Below are 24,008 nucleotides of genomic sequence, written 5' to 3'. Positions count from 1 at the left end.
ATACCAGAGATTCCGGACAGAACCACCATTTAGACTTCTTGGCTGGGCAGTAAACAGCTGATTATATTCACTACTAATACCACAGCACAATAAGATATGAAAGAAAACAGAAAAGCTACCCATTACTTCCTTATAAATCTGACTTTAGTGCTACAGGAACAAAGGGACATCAGAAGCTGCCTTACACTGATGCGGCTAGATGAGTACAGTCTACACTGACAGGCAGCTGCCTTCTAGGATTTCAGACAGGGAATATATCCAGTCCTACAGATGCCAGGGATCAAACTTTGGACTCTGTATAGAAAGCCAATGCACCATCACTGAGCTACAGCCCTTCCCAATGTTATTCCACATTTATCCCTGGTAGGGTCTCCTTCCTCTAAATGCTCCATCATCCTCAGGACTTTTTTTAGCCAGAACTCACCAGGACTGAGTTCTGGCACCTCTTTGATGCGTTGTGTCAGCTTTTGAGGTTGGGGCTGTGCGGAGCAATGATTGTGTTGGTGCAGTGGTTGTGGCTGTGGAGGTCAGCAGAAGGTAGGTGCTCAACAACTTTGGCTGCCCCCCCAAAAGAATTACTTAGGAAGAACTTGGTCCATTCATTATATCTGCTCATTTCCAACCTTCCCAATCATTGAATATAGATTGTAGAGTAGAGATGACCTTGAGGGTCATCAAGTCCAAGCCCCTGCAATGCAAGAATATGCAGATGGACCATATGGAAACAGAATCCACAACCTTGGCGTTATCAGCACCACCCTAACCAACTGAGGTAACACACAATAAATCAGACGGACGTTTATTGTTCTTAATTTGCTATGCAGATAAATGTCTGCAGTAACCAAAAAAAAGGGGGGGAGGAAAATCTGCTTGAAAAACATAAAACTAGCTTAGAAACATGAGCGTAGCCAGGATTTTTGTTGGGGGGGGGGAGGCAAGACTTTGCTGGATGGGGCAGGATCTAACAGAATCCAATTTCAGAATCAAGTGCCTTACTCCAACATATATTTTTAAAAATATTTTATAGGCATATTACCAACCAAACAGAGTGGGAAGGTGAATGGGTCAATAATAAAGAAAACTTGAATAGTTTAACTGTCGGCAATTAAGCTGGCTCCAATCAAGAAAAAAGGTGATGAGTGTTGCTCTGAAAGAAGGGGCACTTGCCCATAAAATTAATCCCAAGTGTTATTATTTTCAAAGATATTTGTGGCATATATCTTCCCTGCGCCTTCTATATATAGACTAAGTTCATATTCCTCCCATTTCCAAAGAGTTGGCTGCAAACTCCACAGTGGTATCAAACTTCCTTTAGTAGCTTCCCCAAGGTGAGAAAAATGTCTAAGCCCTCACAGACCAAGCTAGACAGAAACATCAGCTCCAGAAGTACTTATTCTTGTGCTGGAATTTAGAAAGGATAGAAAGTGAGAGTAGGGCCATGAGATGCATCGTATGTTCCTAATCTCATGGTGAGATAGAAACCAAGGAAGCAAGCGATAGAAAACGTGGAGATTTTTCAGTGTCTTGTTGACTGTCCAGGCAGCTGTTCCTGATGGCCTGGTGGAGAAGGACCACATAAATCACTATTCCATATGAACATGTTGTGGGAGGGGAGCAGTCAAGGTAGAGTCTGTAGTTTAGGACTCAGTAACTGGAGAGTCTGCCATTTCCGCTTGACTTTCTATAAAGGAGTTGCAACACTTCCAATATCACTTGGGTTGCATGTGGTACATTCCTTGGTATTAGATGTCAGGGGAAAGTGGACTGAATATTTTCAGTGGATGACAATCTGCATGGGATAGTATTTCCTTTACAAATAAGACAGCTCTCTCTCTCCCCCCTCTCTCACACATACACTTTCTCTCACACATCCCTTAATTGAAATCTGCAGCAACCCCAGCCCCTCAATTATTTGCAAGGTTTGGCAGAAAGAGAACATCTCCATTTTGAATTTAGATGTTGTACTAAAAGGAAATATCTGGTATAACTTAAAATTCAAGATAAACTGCTTGCAGGTTTTCATTTTACTCCAAATTTCAGAATTAAATTATTTAAATCTTAACCAAAACAATTAATCATACCAAGGTTATCTAGTCAATAGAAATATGCGCTGTTGATTACTATCATGTTCATAATTTTGTTAATTCTGCGTCAGTTTGTTTACAATTGCAGCCATTAGTGCTCAAACACTTAAGTGTCTTGCTCTTTGAAGGCAAATTTACAATGAGTTGTTAAAATCGGACCAATGGAAATACGGTTTGTCTTGTCTACCCCTAAACAGTAAGAACAAATATGAAAATTATAGCATCCTAAGCAATCTGATCTGGAAGCCCCATACAATCAAAGGGACTTATTTCTGTTTAAACAGAATCAAATTCAATGGGGCTTATTTCAAAGTCAGTGGGCACAGGGCTGCTGAAGTATTGAATAACTGAGCACAGGACTGTAGGTTCAAACAGCTTGCTTTAAAATCCCTCTCTGCTTAAAGTTATGAGGCCACAAAATAAACATTACAATTTAAATGTAAAAGCATGTGAAAACTTTTCTTGTACATCTGTTAAATAGGAGGTACTTGAAGGGAGGCTGAACGGTGGAAAAGCAGACAGCCAAGCGGCTTTCTACTGCCTAACCAATAAAAACAGACCCTGAAGAGTTAAAATATTCTCCGAGTTGCTGGTGTACTTTCTGTGACCTTGTTCAATGCGGAGAAGGCTTGAAATCCAACACAGTTTAACCACTTCTATCCATGTAGCTATAAAGGAGAGCCCTTACCAAACAGTGCAAATGGAGAAGTCAGCAAGAAAGCAGACAGTGCTCTCACAGTCTGAGTCCTGGAATATATCGATTTCATTACTGAGGGTAAGTTCACATGCTTTGTGAACATGATACAACTTGCAGTTTTCTGTGTGATGAACTGCAGCTACTGTTTGCTTGCTTGTGAAAAGCCATTTCTCAAACGGACCATCTTTGACCTCTTGAATCAGCTCACCTCAAGCTGGGGGAACGATAAGGTCCACTCATCCATGATAGCAGTCCTGTTATGACACCTTCCACACCAGCAAGTTATACCCCAATGGAGGGGTGGCAAACCTGGGGCCCTCTAGACATTGTTGTACTGCTGCAGGCCCTTTTTTTATTTTATTTAACGAAGTCTGTATACTGCTTGCTCAATTAAAACAAACCTCTAAGGGGACTACAAAAGGAAATTTAAAATATTCATTGACAGTACCAATAAAAACAAAGTCAATATATATACATTTTTAAAAAATGAATTAAAATCAGTAATCCTAAATCCATTATCTTTAATAAAATTACATGCTTGGGGCAGCTTGCGGAAACAAAAAGGTTTCTAGCAGGTGCCAAAACCAACAAAGCAAAGGGGCCAGCCTAGCATTGGGAAGGGAGCCCCCCAAAGTAGGGTGCTATCACACTGAAGTATTGCATCACCTCTGACTTTTGGCTCTGTTGGCTGAGGCTGATGGGAAATGTCCCACAACATATGGAAGACTCAGATTAGCCACCACTGCTCTAATAGATATAGTTTGTAACATGAGATGTGGTAGGCTCAGAGTGCAGTAAGCTTATGGTGGTGAATTTGTTGCAAGGGCCACAATTAAGGTTAGTTTCTGCAGGCCACTCTCCATACAAGTATGTTGCTACATGTCACAATTTGCTATTGTGGCTTTCGTAATTGTCACCAGACCTGCAAACCAGGAAAGGGAGGGGTTTTTTTGTAGTGACATGGTGAATATCAGCACAACTCAGTGGTAAGCTGCTTCCCACAAACTACTTTCCACACTAAGCTAAGCAATAGTTGAACTGTCATCTTACCAGAAAATGGTATTTAAGACCATTGGACACAGGCTGTATTCCATGTGTGAAAATGGCAACAGAATAAGGACATTGTAGTAAGTGCTGTTTGGTCCACGTTGTATGTTTCAATTTTATGGAGGAAGAACAGAATTGCAGTTTGTCATAGGTCTTCATGCTAAATGATTATATTTGAAATTTCAATTGTCAAATGAAACCAAACGCTTCTTGCTCTTGACCTTTAAAACATTGTACGGTAACCATTACAACATTCTAAATAAAAGCTATGGTTGTCCTAAACACAAATTCCTCTTGTTAATTCTTCCCTTCCTCATGATTATGGGATATTAAGTACAGCCTTAATATTTTTCAACATCTGGCTCAAATTAGTCGCTAACAAAACTGCCAACAACTATTTTCGTAATTGACAATTGGGAATTTGAAATGGCCCAGAAAAAGCACATTCAGTGTCCTTGTCTAAGATTAGTTTTTAAAAAATGGTCAAGCTTCTGATTCAGCTATAAAAAATGTCTTAGTAGGGTAGGGTTATTCCAACTTCACTGGGGTCAAACTGGTGTTGGCTGAATTCTTGATGCTCTTGGTGGTTTTTCACTTTTATGTTCCACTTGACACTGGAAACAAAATCTTTAAAGACATTTCTTTGACCTCCACAATATCTTTGAGGTAACTTTGTGTTCTGTTAGCCACTCCTATGATCTCAGTCTCATAAATAATTTTTCTCCCACCTGTAGAAATCAGATGTATTCCAAAATTCTTTCCTCAGTTCCTTTGTTAAAGTTCTGAATATACTCTGTATGCATCAATATGTTACACTGAGCAGCACTGAGGTTTTTGTGAAACTTTTTACTCCCTAAATACATATACTGAATATCAGTATAGCAAACCAGTTGGGTAAAAATATCCAGGGAATCTTGGGTCAAGTTATCTCCTGTAAAACACACACACACACACACACACACACACACACACACACACGTATGTAGGTATTTTATAATGGGGCTTCTCTAATTTGATGTAGTAGCCAAACCTTCCTCTTCTTTGGGTGAAATTAGAAAATACCAGAAATGACTCTTTGGGAGACATGTGTGTGTATAAGGAACTGCTTGTGGAATTTTTATTGCTGTGCAAGTGCCACAGCAGCTGCAACAAAGATGCTTGGTCTGATAATTTATGGGTTTTCTGTGCAGTCGAGAAATCATGAATCTTGGCGAAAGCACCAGAACGCAAAACCATTATCTTCCATCTCAACCTAGATTCTGTGCTCTGTTTCCTCTAATGAATTCTTGATCCACTGGGTCAGGACTGTCAAAGGCAACATCACTTCCATATGTAATAAAGCCTTTAGAAACTGCTCTGAGTATCACCTGGCCTAACTGACGAGGTGCTGGAACAAGCTCAAACTCCCAAGTACATTTAAGTATATCAGAAGTATGTTTCAATTATCTGGACATATTTCCAAAGTACGTATGCCTACAGCTAGCCTTAGGCTAGTTTTTAGAAATGTTGTTAATAATGTTGTTTTGGGCACTATCCATCACTCCTATTCCACTGGAGCAAGAGGTTTGAACTAGCAGAAGAGAACTTTCACCTCTTCTCCTTGGCAGCCCCAAACATGTCCTCAAAACCAGCTCCAGAGCAGAAGGAGACAAAACTGAAGTAGGGCTGTAACAGTGGCACTCCATTGGCACTACTTTGGATACAACCATATATGTCTCAGTTTGAGGGCTTTAAAAACAATTTTAAAAAATAATCTGTAAATTTGGGTTAACACAGCATATGATGCATGAAGCAGCGGTTTTTAAAATATGGCTATTAATTTGAATGATCTAATAAATTCAGCTGCTGACTGTCATGTTTATCAAAGAGAAAAAATGGCCCTGGGGTTCTTCTCTTGAAGATACAAAGTCCCTCTTGCACAAGAAAACAGTGGGCATGGTATAGCTTAGAAAGAGGGGAAAGATTAGTGTTTGAACATGTATAATGGCATGTGATGTAAGTGTAGAAAACGGGACATTCTATACATTTTGATTTCCCTCGTGGAAGTGACCACAAGTGACCCTGAAAAAGTGGGCTGGAGAAAAAAACAATTCTGTGTGTCAGAAAGAAAATTGTGTCAGAAAGACAAAATTAAAGTTTGTAAGATTGAATTTGATTGTAGCATTGTTGCCACAAGATTTTTTGGAAAAACAAAACATACAAACAAATACTGGCAATGACATTTCACTGTTACTCAGACCATGAAGATGAACTGACTGGTGGAGAGACACACGTCACTTTCCGTAGCAACACCAAAGTGCACCAAAGAGTTAACAAGCAGCACAGCAAACAAAGCAGAAGTCGAAAGCTTCCCACCTGTGTCTGTTGAGGGATATTTACAAAGCTTGGATCCCGTGGTCCAACAGTGACGAATCGGTTTGCAGGGGAGGTGCTGGGTGTCGAGTAGGCTGTGAAGGGAAGGGACACATGCGTTCAGGAAGCAGCACTAGATCACAGACAGACAACACCAAAAACAACACCGGTCTTGGAGCCACCTAAACAAATGCTGAACACAGAAATGAGCTCACGTTGGAGGGGTCAAGAATCTGACTTGGGGAAACTGGGTTTTGAATGATGGCAATATAAATATGGACATAATTTGGCAATAAGAAACAGTATTTCTTATCAACACAAAATGGCATGGTAAAAAAAAATCTGGAGTAAGACACACAAACTTTAGTGAAATAATTATGAAAAACAAACAATTTAAAAGAAGGGAAACCATTCATTCTATGGAGACCATGCCCTTAGTTACATCACTTTCTACTAATATAATTGTAGATATTAACAAGATGGTGCTCATAGCTTTCAAAGTAACAGGCACAGGGTGCAATCCTATGTGTTCTCACCTGAGAGAAAGCCCCATTGTGCATAACGGCACTTACATCTGAGTAAACACACCAAGGATTGTGCTGTAAGCCTTACAGAAGGTTAGTTAAGTCATCCAAAGATGCAGTGTGATTAAGCAGCCAATATACAGTCATTGGAGAACTGCCATGATTTTGTGTGAGATTTTCACCAGAGTACTATTGGACAGATGGCCAACTGTTCATGTCCCATTAAACAATAAATTTCAATGGAACTACAATTTTTTTTTTAAAAAAAGCATTAGCACAAGAATTAGACACACATGATGTCTGATAACGCACATAGTATGTTGTGTGTACAGTATCAATCTAGCTTTCTTATGTATTTCACATGCAATGTGAAAGTTCTACTTAAAATCAGAGAACCACTGCCAACCAGAGTAGACTTCCTTTCCTAAGCATCAGGGGGGAAAAACAATGGGACATGGTAGAATGGAAGGCACTATGATCTACCAGCAGAATGCTGTACTATGGTATATTCTATACTGTTCTATTAAGGCACATTATCCCACCTCAATCAAATGCAAAGCATCCCCTTGCAATGGAACAGAAGAGCTGTTGAGAACAGGGCAAAATCTTATTTGCAGTGCTCAAATGCTCTTCAGGAGTCAATGTTTAGAAGGGGCTTTATTGTCTCCTGACCACTGGTGCTGTAAATCAAATTTTTATATAAGTTTCGAAATATTTATTGCATTTATAGCAATAAGTTTATAGCAAATTTTGAAGTCACATCTTAATTATTTCTTTTTAGAAACTCTTTTTCTATTTCCGAATGTGTCTAACAGCCATACTGTAAACATGGTCTATCGTATTAGGCTCTTTCTTAAGAAAAAGCAAATGTAGAGCAAATGGTCTCAGACCATTCACACAGCAGCAATTCATTTTGGCCCATCTGAACAAAGCTTCTGAAATGAATATATTTTTAACAATACACTTGGAGATCAAAGTCACAAACTTTCTTCACCCTCAGGATCATGCTTCAAAAGGCATGATTATTAGAAAAACAGGAATAAAAAGACACAAGACAAAAAGGAGATGTAATTTACAGGCTTTACCATTTCCAAACCTTCCCATCGCCATAGTGTCTCCTACACCATTCAGGTAACAAAGGAATTACTGACTTCAGACTTCAGGTAATTACCGACCTCACAAGTCAATGAAGTCAACAATACTGATCTGCACTAAGTCTTTGAAGGTTAAGTATATTTTGCCTTCTAAGCTGTGTGAGATGATCAATAGACACATAGCTCTAGTGCTGCTGTGATGCAATAGAAATACCTGTTTTTTCTGTTTTTATTAGGAGTATATGACCCATCTTTCCTTTTGCTATGCAAAAGGGAAAAGCCATAGCTCAGTGGAACAGCATCTGTTTTATGCATATACTATCAAGTGCAACGGATGGCATTCCTAGCTGAATTATCCCACGTAGCAAAACTAGGAAGGATCTTTGCCTCAGGCCTTCTAGAGTTATTACCTATCAGAGTCTGCAATATCAAACTTGAAGTCTGAACTCAGTATATAGAAAGGTGCAAGTCACAAGCAACGTCTTCAGTATGAATTACTTTTAATTTTCTGTGGTGTGAAGGGTAGTCTTCAAATTCCTTACTTTTCTGGGAGAATGATTACTGTCAAAGAACTGGAGAGTCAACAAGGATAAATGCTGGCAAAGCAGAATTCCAGGCAGCAGTAATCTAATACAGCGTGCAGCTTCTTCTTCACAAGAAGGAAGGTATGTATGATATGAATAGCTACACTATTCTGATATGACTGGTGCTAACATTTAACTCCCTTCAAACACTTTTTTTTACTAAGATGCAAACAACAGAACTTGACAGGACACATCTGAAAGACCACAATTTTGCACTAGATCAACACCTTCTACCATAAAGCATGCTGCAAACATAAGAAAATGGGCTTGTGCCAGGAACGTGCTTTAAGTACCAAGGCCCCTGCATAAAGGAAATGAAAGATCAGCAGCATTTTACAGTTGTGGAAGAAGACCATATTCTTCTAAGAGACCAACGGCAAGTGTCTGGTAAACAGATCTGCTGGCTTTGGTGGCAGATTCTATCCGCTCACCTGATTTTAATTTTCCTCTTCTGCATGATACATCTACAATGTCCAATGTTAATTTATTGCTGGTTTGTGATTATGGGAAATTCCCACCTGCAGCTCGCAGGAAGATTCTCAGGAGGTAAATGTGGAGCAGCCTGTATCCTTCCATCAGACTCTACAGCTGTTCAACTATGGAAATTGGTCTGGACTATAGAATTCAGCATCCTGGGAATCATTTATTTATTTATTTAAAACTTGAGTTTCTTGCTCATAACGGCAATGAAGACACGTCTGGAAATTTGCATGGTGAAATTCAAGAAGCTAAAAGGGAACTAATAAGGACTACAAAGAGTGGGATTTCAGGTCTTGCATAGCTTCGTGCCTAAACGACTAGCAGAAGCTGAAATAAATTAAGGACAATGTGAAAACAGGCTGAATTTATGCAGGTCACAAAACTGTGCTATTAGGTATTTTGTAAATTTTGTAAATTGGGTCTATTTTACATACGCACATGTGAAAACCCACTTCTCCAGGCCTATGCATAAAACAGAGCAAAATAAAACTCTTGTATCAAGAAAACCCAAGCTATGCATGAAGAAAAGATATATTCTGATGGTTTTGCAAGTGGCTGCTTCACACAAATGTTTCACCACAGGCAGGCACAATAATATTTCAAGCAGATTATTATGTACCCAGGATTCACCCACATTAGCCCAGTATGAAAAAATCCTTCAGCTAGATAAACCTTTACTAGATAGCCCTAGGAAGACATGACCATCATCTTCCTGCCTGCCAAAGTAGGTGCTTATCTCAGTTTAAATAGTGCTTTTTAAATCTTCCTGTTGTTAGTATATGATTAACAGTTTACACCCACTTGGAGAGGAAAATAAAAATAAAGCCAACATGCGGGAATTCTTTATTTACTCATATGGACCTAGACACATTTGAGAGCCAATGTGTTACACTGCAAAGAACACTGGGCTTCAATGAAGAAGCTGTGGTTTATCCTTTCTTTGCTCAGCTAACAACTCAACTGTTGGACCTGGATGACACATACCGGTAGTTTCTTATGCTGATTCCAGACTGCAGCCAAATAAAAGATATAACTCAGTTGGTAGAAAATGAGAGTGTTAATCGCAGGGTTGGATACTGAGATTCAGCTCTGAGGGTCTTCTGGCAGTTCCCTCATTGTGAGAAGTGAGGTTACAGGGAAGCAGGCAGAGGGTCTTCTCGGTAGTGGCACCCACCCTGTGGAACGCCCTCCCATCAGATGTCAAGGAAAGAAACAACTTTCTGACTTTTAGAAGCCATCTGAAGGCAGCCCTGTTTAGGGAAGTTTTTAATATGCTACAATTTTTTATAGAGGCTGTAAGCCGCCCAGAGTGGCTGGGGAAACCTAGCCAGATGGGTGGGGCATAAATACTGTATTTACTTGAGTCTAGTGCTCCATTGAATCTAATGCACACCTTAATTTTCAGAACCTCGAAAGCAAAAAAAGTATTTGCTGCTGAATGTAAATGTGCCGTTGAATCTAATGCACCTTAATTTTCGCAACGTAATTTGGCCCAAAAAAGGTGAGTATTAGATTCAAGTAAATACGGTAATAAAATAATAATAATAATAATAATAATAATTAGGAGTTTGAACCCCATGTTGGGCTAAAAGATTCCTGCACTGCACGAGTTTGGACTAGATGTCCCTTGTGGTACCTTCCGACTCTACAATTCTATGATTCTTTAGTGCTGCAGTAATGTTACTTTTGCTCGATGGGGTGAAAACAGAATTCCATCTGTGGGTCCACACAGCCCCTAAGAAGTGTGCAACTTCACAGCAGTCTCATAATTCTGCATCTCCATGGAAAGGCTAAAGTTGCTGCTCCCTTACTGAGTAGCAAAGGGAGATTTTAAATTTCTTTACACAGAAGTGAGTCCTATTCTGTTTTCTAAGGACCATTCAGAATTGCAGCCTTCACTCAGTGAAGAGTTTTCCTTTGTGGTTTAAAGCAGCTCCTGCTTTTCTGCAACAAAATATCCTTGGAATTAAATAGTGAACATGTGTAATGAGTCAAAGCTGCTTCTAGAAGCAAATATTACTCTACTGTATTGCCACTGCTGTAGAACGGAAGAGCCCACTATCACTGCTACCTGTATGAATGATTTAGATCATGCTTAGATCTCTGTTGCAATGTAACTAAAACCAGTGATGATAATGATGATGGAGGTGGTGGTGCTGATGATGATAAAGAATTTTACATAAAGAATACTGTCAAAAAGTTTTTAAAATCAACATAACCAAAAATCCAGAAATTATCAAACAAAATCCCCAAAACCCAGGTTAACCATATCTCAAGCTTCTTGACTATTTCATGTTTCCGTGTGACAATTAATATAATAAAGAATTAATAGCAAGGGGAAAAGAAACACAGAAAAGAATGCATTAAATTCATTTGCTGTTATTTTTAAACACACTTCAAAGCCGTGCTGTATCTTCGTGAGGCATAGGATATTATAAAACATTTACCAAAGCAAAAAAACAGTTTTGGGAATCTATCTTACTTCTGTCCAGAAGGAATTAATGTTTGCTTTTTGTTGCTGTTGTGGCCTTAATGTGTGCTCTTAGCGTGCACTAAGTAGGTGAGTTTAATGGCAGGAATGTTGTTACTGCATTTTTGATTCCCTTTCCAGAACAAATGGATAATGAAGCTGCAATTATACTAGTCAGCCCTTTCCTTTGCTCCTTGCAGCTGTACTTACTTGGTGAAGTGGGAGAGGCGGCACCTCCTTCTGTCGACGTGGTTGGAGGCTTTGTGTCTGGCACTGGCAGAGGCACAGGCCTGGCCATTGGTGGAGGAGGTGGCGGCGGCAACATTGGGGTAGGAAGGAATGGATTGTGCACCTTGCCTTGACTGCTACCATTGGGCTGCCAAAAACATAAGAAAAGGGGAAAAAAACATGATTAGCTGCCTCTTGCCCCAAGAGAACAGTTGATCAGTGCTAAAGAAAAACACAAACAAACAGGTAGCTGAAATTGAAATGAATCTTTTTATAAAGAGATTTGGGTGCTAGTGTCCTTTCTATAAATGGAAGAAGCTATACATTTATGAAGAAGAACATTCACCCCTTCTCCTCCCCTCTTCAGCCCCCTGAAAATCTATTCCCAAGATTAGGGTGGCCCTTGGGAATAGCATTGGATATGGTGCAGGGAACTGCAGATGGACAATCAAGTTTATGGAAGCCAATTCTTTGTTAACTGAGAAAAGGAGAAACTTAGCAACTCCCCCACCCCCTTTCCTTATATGAAAACTGAAGGCATCAGGCAAATTTGGACATATGAGCCTCAGAAAGCTTGGGCTTGCGTGCTCTCCTCTCCTCCTTCGCTGTGGCTTCAAGAGCAGTAAGGAAACTTTTGCTTTCATTTTAGGTTGACCTTAGTTTAGTATGTTGTCCAAACCCTATATTTGGGGTGACTTAAATTATGGCAACTTGAAACAATACAGTTTCATAAACTATGGTTTGAAACTGGTTTGTTTTAGCAAACCACAGTTAACTTTAACCACCATTTTCTAGGTTTGGACAACAGACAAATGGCAGTTACTCTAAAATAGAAGTTTGAGTTTCCAAAATAGCAGTGGGAGTTTCCATTCTTCTCCTCACTCCCATGCCAGAGGAGAAGGAGGTGCATGAACCTAAAATGTGTTGCAGCTCAAACCTCCTTGGTTTGGCATTACTTGCAAACAAGGTCATTGCCTTCTATTATTTTCTTGGAAGTTTGTATCTTATGCACAAGAGCAGATCTCTGAACCGATTATGATAAAAAACCTTAAGCTGCATCACCTTTGCAGTGACAATATTCTTATAGCTCTACTGTTGTTAATCTTCACTAGGACCTTGGATTTGCCTCTAAGAGCTGGGGCAACCTCCATACCAAGGTTTCAAATGGACTTAAGCCACAATCTTCAAATCAATTACTGAAATCAATATTGGGTTTAAGACTGCAACCTTACATTATACATTATTCTTACTAAGAAACGAGAAAATTGAGGAGAAAATAAAACTGACATTTCACATTTTGAAATAATCCCAACTATTCTTTTAATAATTAGCCATTGTTGATCCTCATAAGAGCTGTACAGCTCAGAGTTTCAATTTTTTAATATCATTCTGTTAGAAAACACTATCTGCTTTGTTTTAAATATTTAATATCATATGATGGTACAAATATGCACCATGACACAGCTGAATGAGAACAAACTGTGAATGAATCAGGTGGTTTGATTTTGTGAAAAATGCTGACAATATTCTTTAGTATTCTGTAACTGGATGAAGATTAAAAACTCTTTCTTTAAATGTAGAGAATATGCATAGTGGAAATGTTTAGTTCCAGGATGCTCAGAATGCATATTTCACATGGGATCTGAAGCTTAAAACATGCTAAATCCATTTAATTCCTTTGAGAGGCTTTGTTGACTTCAAGGAATGCTATTACTCACAAGTTTGCAAGGCTATGATACTGTTCCGAAGTGACTCATAAGAAATCATAAGTCATAAGTTCAGCCAATTTTTGTGGCGTTAGGTGCTTAAAGAAGTGGTGTAGCCAGCATCATACCAGACCACTTTGACTTCCTGAATCCAGTGAATGAAATCTCCTGAGTAGAGTGAAGTCAGTCATCTGATTAATAATAACTTAAAGAATATAGCTCTACTGCTTATAAGCAATGGGTGGTATCCAATTGATTCTCCTTGTGCTACTCCTGCAAGAGTCGTCTGGTGGAAGAGGAGAACAATTTTTTTGAGGATTACCCTTCTCTACTGCAGTCCTTAGTATCTCCCACTCTGATCTGGGCAACCAGAAGTCCCTCAAAGTAGATTGTGGGAGGAGAAAGCAGTATAAGTTCCTCTAAATTGGGTTTTACTTTCTAGTAACTGTGTAGTCCAAACTTCAATATGTTATTCCACTTTTGCCATATCTTGTGTAATCTCCTGCCCAAGCAGACACATGAAAACTGCTATAGAAGAACCTAATTATTATAACACTGCATGCACTCTTAAATATTTGCGGAACTGCTTTAGTGGATATTGTTTTTCTGCTCATGGCTTTTAGATCCAACGCTATAGTTTGGATCTAAAGCAATGCTGTTGTTGTTTTATCAGGTTCAGGTAACAAACTGGGTGCTAAAAGCAACTGTTTACACTGTATTATACATATTGGAAATGTAAAGGAGAAAAACAACTGGGGAAATCATTACTCTTCAGTTGTGCCCTACTGTTCGCAAGAAAGCCAAGCATTATTTTAGATAAGGTTGTACACAGAGTTAATCATTTCTGCATACAAATGGAGTGTTATTCCAATAACCTGAAGATAATTACTAAGTTTGACAAAAACAACAACCTGAGATTGCTCAACCAAAAATCTTGGAGCACTATTTAATTTATCAGAGAGATAAGGAGAAAAGATAACAATTCTCAGGAATAACAAACTATAAGAATTTGTACTTTTATCTTCTTGAGTTCAAGTACTGGTCAGCTTAATCTAAAGTGCTATAAGAAAGTCATTTTTTAAAAGAAAGTGAATGTGGCTGATCTGAAACAGCTGTTCCTTACTCTCCTGTCTAAAGAAATAATTAATAAAAATTACAAGGTATTTTGTTAACCTTGGAAGTGCTGAAGTCAGAAAGCATGAAGCTGAATCTTTGGGACCACGGCAGGTGAAAGTCTTCCTAAAGGATGAATTAGAAGTTCAGTTCACACAAAATGCTGTTATACTGGATGTTGGGTTGGGATGCCACCAATGACTGTCATTTTATTCTCAATTACGGTAATGCACTAAAAAATGTGGCTGCCTGTAGACTTGATCCAGAAGCTAGTCCAGAACATGACTGCTTGGCTGCCAACTGGAAGAACCTATTGCCTGTACTGAGGGCACTACACTGCTGCCAATACGCTACTAGGTCAGGTTTAAGTATTGGTCTAAAAGATCCTTAATAAATTGGGGTTCGGGTTCCTGAGGACTACCTTACTTTCTCTATATTGGTATGGTCATTGTGGTCATCAGGGTAGGTTCTTTTTGCAGTGCTGCATGCCACTGGGGTCAACTATGTGGTGACATAGTGCAGAGCTTTAGTATAGCAGCCCCTATATTTTTATTTTACCAGACCTTCCTAGAAGGACAATCCAGGTCATTACTAATTTTGAAATAGGTTTTTATCAGATTACCAATAAATTGTATTATATTGCTTTCTCTTTTTGTACATCACTTTAAGATTCTTTTCAATATAAAGCAATTGAGAAAATTTCTAAATAAGTGAAATATGGCCTAGCTTTATGTGACCAAATCTCAGAGCTAATGTGATTTCCCCTCTCTTCTTTTCTGAAGTGGATGCTAAGAGATTAGAAGCTTTTGCATACATTATCAATTAATTGCACTTTAGAATTATATCCAGCCCCTAAATTGTTGTTCATCTTAATCATGGTTTATTGAAACAATGGTTTCATAAACAATGGTTTGCGTAAACCATGGTTAAGTCTAACCTCAATTTGCCTTGATTAGGACATAACACCAAGCTGCTGTTAGTCAAAAGAAGCGGAAGCAATACCTTCTCTGAGCAATCCCATTGTAGTGGCTGCTCCCAGCATTATATCATGGGTTAACACACAATATTCTATGATATGATATTTTGCCTGGAAAGCTACAGTTGCGCTAACGACCAACATGGCAATTAGCTGCTAATACATCTGGCTACAAGTCAGAAAGTTTAGCATGTAAAAATAAAGCAGTTTAAAAACACATTAACTGAACTTCAGTCACATTCAGTGAGACCTGAACATGCATATCTTTGGCTGGATCACTCTTCATAGTTTGTAGCAGTGAAAAATTAAGGCCCTGTTTTTATATATGTAAAAAACACTTGTTAGCATAATTTCATGGTTATTTGGCACAGAAACAAAAGCATCTGAAGAAATAAAATGGCTTCCTTACATTTAGGAACCCCACCTGTCCAGCCTGCTGACCAGCGTCGGGACAGACAAGTTGGACAAACTCTTTCAGAGTCTCCTGAGGATGATAGCGGATTGCTGGGTGTGAGAAGTATGGCCCAGGCTGCTGAATAATGGGTGATGTTGGAAAATGAAGAGTCGATGGTGTTGCATGTGGACTTGCTATAAGAAAGAAAAGAAGGCGTTATAAGGGACTGATTTTTGGACTTAGAGAAACACAGTTCAAATTTATAAATTTATTTATATAGAAACTTCAATTATTTTAATATAGCTCTTTATTTTTAAAAAGAAAAAATCCTCCCCACTCCAAAAAAAAAAAAAGCCTTCCCAAAATCTATACATCCCAGAGTATGTGCCTGATGTTCTAGGTACTGATTTTTATAATACATCAAGTCATATTGAGTTCTGTAGCACTTCAAATATAAAGGCAGAGCTTAAATGCAGCCAGATTTTAAAATGTCTTTTCTGCATTTTTAGTGGTCATCATCTTTAAAGGAGCCAGAAGTCCTTGGTAAAAGTGACGACTATTCATTACCTTAAGAGCCTTTCTAATGAATCGAGCAATAAAAAATGTATTTGGGAGATTACAGTTGATTTAATTGACATTCTGCATAATTCTGGTTTCCACATAGGGACCAGTTTTATTTTGGGCTATAAATGGGCAATAATATAATGATGATGCTCTTGCAGCCCTTGTGTATGTCATTTTTTCGGCTCAATGGAGAAATATGATTTTTAAGTCATTTGCTTTCATGTAAACTAACATTTTCATTTTGTCCTTTCTAAGTGAAAACTGGTCATTCAAATGTGACTCCAGGGCAATTTTAGCAATCTAAGATAGTGAATTCACATGCCATGGATTAAAATTATGTATAGACTGGCTCTCAGTAACCCCTACAACAATACTACAAGCAGAATTTTTGTATTAGGGAAGGTAAAGGAGGCTGAAACTAAGAGACAGTGGTTTGACTACTACCTTTCCATGAGTAACATGATATTCCTGTATGCATCTTGTATGCATCTCATATTTCTCCACACTGAACAGGAATCAACCCCTGCACACCAATTTCTCCAAAATGGGCAAGTTTATTCACTCCTCCATAATTAATGGCAGGAGACATGGGCGGCACACGGAACAATGAAATATGCATGGATACTCAAGTGACAATGATAGTAATTATAGAAGAAAATGTGGCAAAGACTCAGATATTTTCTTCTATGGTACCATGCAGTTAAATAGTCCTATGGTACAGATAACAGTTTTAAATTTTATTTGCTATGTCTACCGAGTAGATCTATACTCTGTTACCTTCTTCACAAATAGGGCACTATCCAGGTGGTTTTCCAAGTAACTCACACAAACCTATTGAAGACAGCACTCCAAAATGCATCTGCTGGGAGTGGGATGTACATTTACCCAGGAACAATAATATTGGAATTGGAATACTGGGAAAATGTTATAAGTTCACATTTATTCCTCTATAAGCCAATGTATCTGGATTTTTTTTGAATTTTGCTGATTTTCTTCCACTTCACCACACTGCATCACAGAAGTCCATTGGGGTTGTATGCTATTGCTCCTCTCACATTAGGGTTTATTTCTGACCAAGTATATAGACATCCTCTCAACCAGCACTATTAAACTTTTATATCTTTCTATGCCTATGCACTGCATTTGTAAACCACAAAGAACTGCTTCAATAAAAGTTTTGAAAGTCACTACGTGAACAGGAAAATAGACTGCATTAGTCTGGAAGCATGCTTAATACGTTGGGTGTATATACAACTTGGCAGTACAAAGCAATAGCTGAATGAAGATTAAACCAAAATAAAGTAGCAGCATTTTGCATTGGTGTTTCACTGACATTAGACAGATTGTAACAAAGATTTCTCTTTTTAACAAAATGAAACAAATCCTTCATTTCATACTAGTTGGGCTACAGGCGGGGGAGGCTTGAATAAAATATTGAGGGGGGGGGCAGGTAAGTAAGCCCTGCACCGCATAATCGATCACGTAACACGGTGCACACACAGCATTTGAATGACAATGCTCATCAATATGGGGGGTGGCCCCATCAAATATTTTTATGGGGGGCCCAAATGGTCCTCAGCCCCTAGGAGTTGGCTCCTATGTTGGGCTATGAGTGGTATTCAACTAAGTTTTACTCATGGCAGATCTATTGAAATTAATGGACTTAACTTAGTTGTGTATACATTCACTTTAACTGGTCTACTCTAAGTAAAACTTATATACTACCCTATATTTATTTCCCCCATGAAGAAATAGCTCATACTAGCTGCTACAACACAACCAGTAGTGACAGAAATCCAGCTACATATTTGGAGCCCAGATTATCATAGAAGTAGATAACTAAACCCGCATGGTCACTGAGGGTACAGACCTTTTCCACCTCCAGAAAAGAGCTGTCTAGGTGCTAAACGTGACTTTGTCCCAAAATATATTCACTTTGTAAAGTCAGCCAGTAGTAGCTATTCTTTTTATATCTTACACTCATCCTAAAACATCACTTCTGATTAGCTAGAACAAAAGGAAGCTGCCTTCTGCATATCTCATCTACCACATTGAGCATCTAGCTGCTCAGACATGTTCCCGTGTTAAAATCTTACCCTACTATTATTTCAGACTACATAACTGCTTCATTTCCAGACTCTGTACAACTCTCCAAACTCACCTGGGCACCATCTATTCTTTAGTTTCAAGCTGTGCTAAACCCTGCTTCTTGCTCTGATTCTGACAAGCCCATCCAACTATATCAATTTCCTTTTCCACTCCACTTTCCTTCTGTTTCTATAAATCCAGCTCAACTACAAATTGGAACACCAGTTGCAAACTAAAGGGACTGGGCCATGACTTTGGCTAGGCCCTTTCATTTGGTAATTGTGCAGACTGCTAATTGTGACAATAAGCACTGTCTTGATCATAGGCTTCATAGCCAAGTGCAGCATATCCAAGCCACATCCTGAGAATAGTTTAGTTTCTATTTGTATGTGTTCAAACAGCAAATGCTAAAACAACAGCTCCTCTACCCACACTGTTGAATGGTAATAAACCTTGCAGAATTTCTTCCTTTTTCTTTTTCCTTTTCCTGGAACTGAATTGAGTATGTTCTACAGTCCTCATCATATGTTACCAAATAATAATTTCTTCTGTTGAGAAACTGTAGTTTTCAATACTAGATGAAATGTTTATCACTGCGACACTCAGAACTCAGAGCTGTAGTCATCTAAGTTCTACTTAGAGTACAATTGCTGAAATTAATGGACACAAGTTAGTCATGCTTATTAAATTCACTATGTCTACTTCAAGTTGGACTAGCACTGGCTACAACCCTAAAATCCCACAAATTATCACCCCATGTTTGCATGTTGCAGCTTAAAGATCTGTCAGAAGAATATTGATACACGTGAAACGATGTGTCCAAAGATGTTGCATTAATCAGGAGAAAAATCATAAAATTGTAATGCCTTTAAGCCATTGTGTAACATGTGCCGTTCTCACTTTAACCAGCCCCCCCGCTTTCCTAGTTTTTCACTACCTCTATATACAAGTATGGTGAGAAAGACAGGGTGGGTGCAGTTCATATATTTTTGTGATTTGTCAATTGTTCCGCAACAGAAGAATCCTATGATTTATTGCACAATTTTTTATCATTATAAAAAATAATTCACAGTAAGTGGCTTACGGTACCAGGGTACGCTGTTCATAAGTCATTAAAAATAATTACCAAGGATACCCTAACAATAAAGCTCAATATTGTAAGAAGGGGGTAGTGATGTCAAATAATAAAATATGTGTTGGAATGTATCTAAATTAAAATGTAAAGATTTGTAAACGGTAAAACTGGAGCATTATCATTACAATGTAACCTTAAACGGTTGCTCTGAATCTGTTTTTCTCTAAATAAAGAATTAACTTTCACTCTGATATACTTAACATAAACAGTTCTATACTAACATTTTGTCGACTTCTCAGCATCTCTCATTTCCTACTGTAACTCTGCATAACACGGTGTAAGAATTCTATTAATATGGATTCCTTGAACTGGCCCAGTATGCTCAGACTCCATGGCTGACTAATTTGGTGCCATGTTTGCTTTGCAACAATGCTGCAGGATGATGTCTGTTTAGTCAAGTAGTGTTTACACTCACCGACAGCTGCTCTGCAGGGTTTCAGGTAGGGGACATTCCCGGCCCTACCTGGGACCTTCGGCATGTGAAGCAGATGCTCTGCTACTGCTGGTCAATTTCCAGGTTTCTGTAATATTACACAGTGCACCTCCCTTTACTGAGACCCTTCCACCATAAAGACTAGGAAGGATTTGACGCTCTCTCTCACACACACGCACAGACATTTTTGGTCTATGTAAGCTACAAGCCACCTAGCACAAGAAGATGATAGCACAGTGTAGCCTATATTTTACAAAATATTGCAGTATGTCAGAAATGATCCAGCAGCAACAGCTGGAATTCCCAACAGCTATATTTGTGCTACTAACAAAAAGTGACAATCGCTTGTCTTCGGCATCCTGTTAAAAGGGACATGAAGTGAACAGCTGCATATGAACTTTCAGGAAGTGACATTTACAAGGAAAGCTATTACAAGTTCAAACATTTATGAAACCTCTCCACCTGCTATAGGCATCATTATTGACTAGAAATGCTGAAGCACTGGAGAACATGCAGAGTACTATAGCTCTAGATGTACCTGCAGCATGCACCTGTAGCGTGTGACTGAGGATAATAGGCTAGGTAAAAGGTAAAAAGGGGAAAGACCCCTGGATGGTTAAGCCCAGTCAAAGATGACTATGGGGTGTGGCACTCATGTTCGCTTTTCAGGCCAAGAGAGCCAGCGTTTGTCCACAGACAGCTTTCCGGGTCATGTGGCCAGCATGACTAAACCGCTTCTGGTACAACGGGACACTGTGTTGAGTGCCAGAGCGCATGGAAACACCGTTTACCGTCCTGCCGCAGTGGTACATATTTATCTACTTGCATTGGTATGCTTTCAAACTGCTAGGTTGGCAGAAGCTGGGACAGAGCAACGGGAGCTCACCCCGTCGCACTGATTCAAACTGCTGACCTTCCGATTGGCAAGCCCAAGAGGCTCAGTGGTAAAACATTTCAGTTCAATCTTATGCTTCCTCTTTGGTAACCAGTGTAACCACAATACTGACCTTTATGGAAGCATTTATAAATTTTATTGTTTAAATATTGCAGCATGTTTTCATTCAGCAATTTTGCATCATAGGAAACAGGGATGTTTGTCCCTCCAACCTAACTTCCACCCAGCTTAGAAAGCCACACCCATAATTTTAAACCAGTTTTGATGAAAGAGGGGGAGAAAGTAACAGAAGCAGCATTTTCTAGAAATACTCCTCACTATTAGACCCCAATGTACCAACCCTCTGCATTTTGCCTTCACTGGAACTGTACCTGCCATCACAACCAGTCATAGAAAATGCCACCCTGCCTCTTTCTCAGCAGCCCACTCTCCTCCTCCTCTACTGTACATCTGCTTGGTGGAGGATGGGGAGATTAAAGGAAGCTAGACAGGAGTGGCTGGCAGAAAGCAGAGGTAGGGGCAAGCAATGTGCTCTGGAGACATCTCCATGGTTTCAGTCTATTTCTGATACCCAAACCCCTGAATCGTGACTCCTGAACTCCATATCTGCTGCTGAGCCTGTACTGTCACTTGCCCTGAACAAATATCCCTTTCTGACTTACACCTAAGAGCCTCTTTCTGCATGTGCTAGGTGGAAAGCAGGACACCTTCCCCACATGGCAGTGCTTGTCTTCCAAAACCTAACATACCAAAACAAGTGAGTTTTCCTCAATCTCTGTTTCCCCAATTTCTCAACCAGAACACTCCTTTCAGCTGTCTTCTTTTCTACTATTCAAAGGTGGTTCCCCTTGGTTCCAAAAAGCTGGAAACTGCAAATTTCAGTCTATTCACACTTTGGCAACAGTGCTCTTTATTTAAATTGGTTGGGAAGGAGGTGATAGGGCAAGGGGAATGGCCTACCAAGGACTCCTATGTAATTTCCCAGCCCTTAAGATTATTTAGTCATTGTGTGGAGTGTAGTGGTGATGAGGGCCAGAGACTGCCTTTGGGGCTTTCAAACGCCAGATCAGGTCCCTGTTTAACACTAAGGCTACTTCATACACATTTGTAATCCTTATAACTACTCTGTATGGAAGGCCAGTGTTTTACCCTTCCAATACTGCAGACAGAGCTTCAAACTGACAGCCAAAGTTGATGTGACAGATGGATGCAGTGTGTTTAAACCCAAATCTATCCTGGTTACATAGAAAGAAAATGATGGAGGGATCTAATACCAACAGGAATATGGATGCACAGGTGAGGAGTACGTACATGCACACCTCCATTTTGCCCCCTCTCATGAAGCATCTTTTCTCCAAGGTCAGCTCAGTTCTACAGTCAGAACTTCAATGAGGACAGGTGTGCAGATGATACAAAATATTCAGCGTTGCTAGTCCCCCCCCTCCCAAAAAGAGATATTGTGAGGAGCTCCACAATGATCTCTCCAAAGTGAGTGAATGAGCAATAAAATGGCAAATGCAATGCAATGTAACCAAGTGCACAAAATTATACATGGCATGAAGAATGTGGATACAGAAAAGTTTTTTTCTCTCTTTCTCTCATAAAAGCCAAAGAACCTGAATGCTGGAAGATTCAGGACAGACTGAAGAAAGCACTGAGCAGTGAATAGCTAAACTATGCGACTCGCTCCCACGGGAGGCAGTGATGGCCACCAACTTGGACGGCTTTAAATGTGTCAGGCAAATGAATTGAGGACAAGGCCATCAATGGCTACTAGCCATTATGGCTACTGTCCTACCTCCACTGTCAGAAGCAGTGTTCCTGCGAACGCTAGTTGCTGGTAGGCAGAGTGCTGTTGTGCTCATGTCTTGCTTGCAGGTTTCCACAGGCACATGAAGTTATACAGGTCAAATTTCAGACTCCCATTGGAAATAACCCTGTTGTCAGGCCTTCCTTCTATTGTATTCTATTCCAATATTCAATAACTATGGGAACTGCATGGGATAGAATGGAAGCATGAGCAATTCCCATGTTCTGATGACAGAATAATTCCCTGGGATGCTTTGTTTTATTGGTTTTAGAGGTACAAGATAAAAGCAATGCAGATAAATATATCTAAGTTTATTAACAAATTCATTAAACATGAATTCCTCTTTCTAAAAATAGCAGCAGCTAAGTCACAATGAAGCATGAGAATGTACCATCAGCTCCTTTTTTTTAAAAAAAGACCTAATTAGCCTCATTACAATTGAAAAGTATTTGTTAAAAGGCATTAAAGTGGAAACATTGTTGTAGTTCGTTTCCTTAGATACTTCCTTTTCAATCTTTTTGAGATGCTTTAGCTCACTGTGATCTGCAACCTCTCTCATAACATTAAAGCAAAGCAAGTGCCAGTTCAAATTATGTAAGATGTATCCCACCCTTTCTACCCTGAAAGTACTTGTTTTCAAAAATGACCGTATTAGAGTACTAATTGGCTAAGCCACCATGCTGGCTGATGTGAAATGCTTTGAAACGCTCTGCAACAGCTGTGTTGATCAGAAATAAGAAGAGTGACTTTTTAATAAGGAAAGCTGGCAAAAGGCCAGGAGTTTTGAAGGGAACTTGAACTTCTATATATATAATGCAATTCAAGAGGTACAGAACAGAAGTATGAACCAGCAGCTTGAAAAAATTAAAGCTTTTGGGCACAATCCAGCTCCATTAATCAATGGTAGTTTTGCCACCGACAGATATGGGAGGTGGATCACAACTGGCTTCCCAACTCTTCCTACATTCTACCAATCAAAGATTAAAAGAAGCACCAACTAACAAGGCACCTCTGAAGGACTGAGGTTTTAAAGACTGTTCTAGCTTATTCTTATTCAAATGTGCTTAAATAAAATGTTTACATCTAACTCTTTCAGCAGTTCTAAAAAACCCTGCAGCCTTACACTTTCTGTTCATTGAATGTAACTTTATATACACATAATTCAGATGAGCAACTAGCGGTAAATAAAAGACATAGGGTATGCTACTATTTTCTGATTTATATGGAAGCTGACCTAAATGAAGACTGTGCACAGAACAATGTTAGGATCTTATTCATTCATTTATTTCATTACATTTCTATCCCATTTTCTTCAGGAGCTCTCAGTGTGGCAT

The 24,008-nt window shown here is 39.2% G+C and overlaps 1 protein-coding gene across 10 annotated transcripts in view; it reads right to left on the bottom strand.

Annotated features, from left to right (window-relative positions):
- The window catches only part of NFIA (nuclear factor I A), a 413,608-nt gene that overhangs the window by 28,365 nt on the left and 361,235 nt on the right, over positions 1–24,008 (bottom strand). For 5 of the 10 annotated variants that reach the window (XM_081011818.1, XM_081011811.1, XM_081011817.1 and 2 more), the window contains 4 exons: positions 15,765–15,943; positions 14,440–14,505; positions 11,543–11,708; positions 6,184–6,275 (listed from right to left, as the gene is read on the bottom strand). In XM_081011818.1, coding sequence (XP_080867944.1) covers positions 6,184–6,275; positions 11,543–11,708; positions 14,440–14,505; positions 15,765–15,943 — 503 coding nt within the window. The remainder of the gene's footprint in view (positions 1–6,183; positions 6,276–11,542; positions 11,709–14,439; positions 14,506–15,764; positions 15,944–24,008) is intronic. The other 5 variants (XM_081011814.1, XM_081011819.1, XM_081011813.1 and 2 more) reach the window with 4 other exon arrangements.

This window comes from Podarcis pityusensis (genome assembly GCF_964106645.2).
Source record: "Podarcis pityusensis genome assembly, chromosome: 6".
NCBI lineage: Eukaryota > Metazoa > Chordata > Lepidosauria > Squamata > Lacertidae > Podarcis > Podarcis pityusensis.
This window is presented reverse-complemented; position numbering and strand designations above follow the sequence as displayed.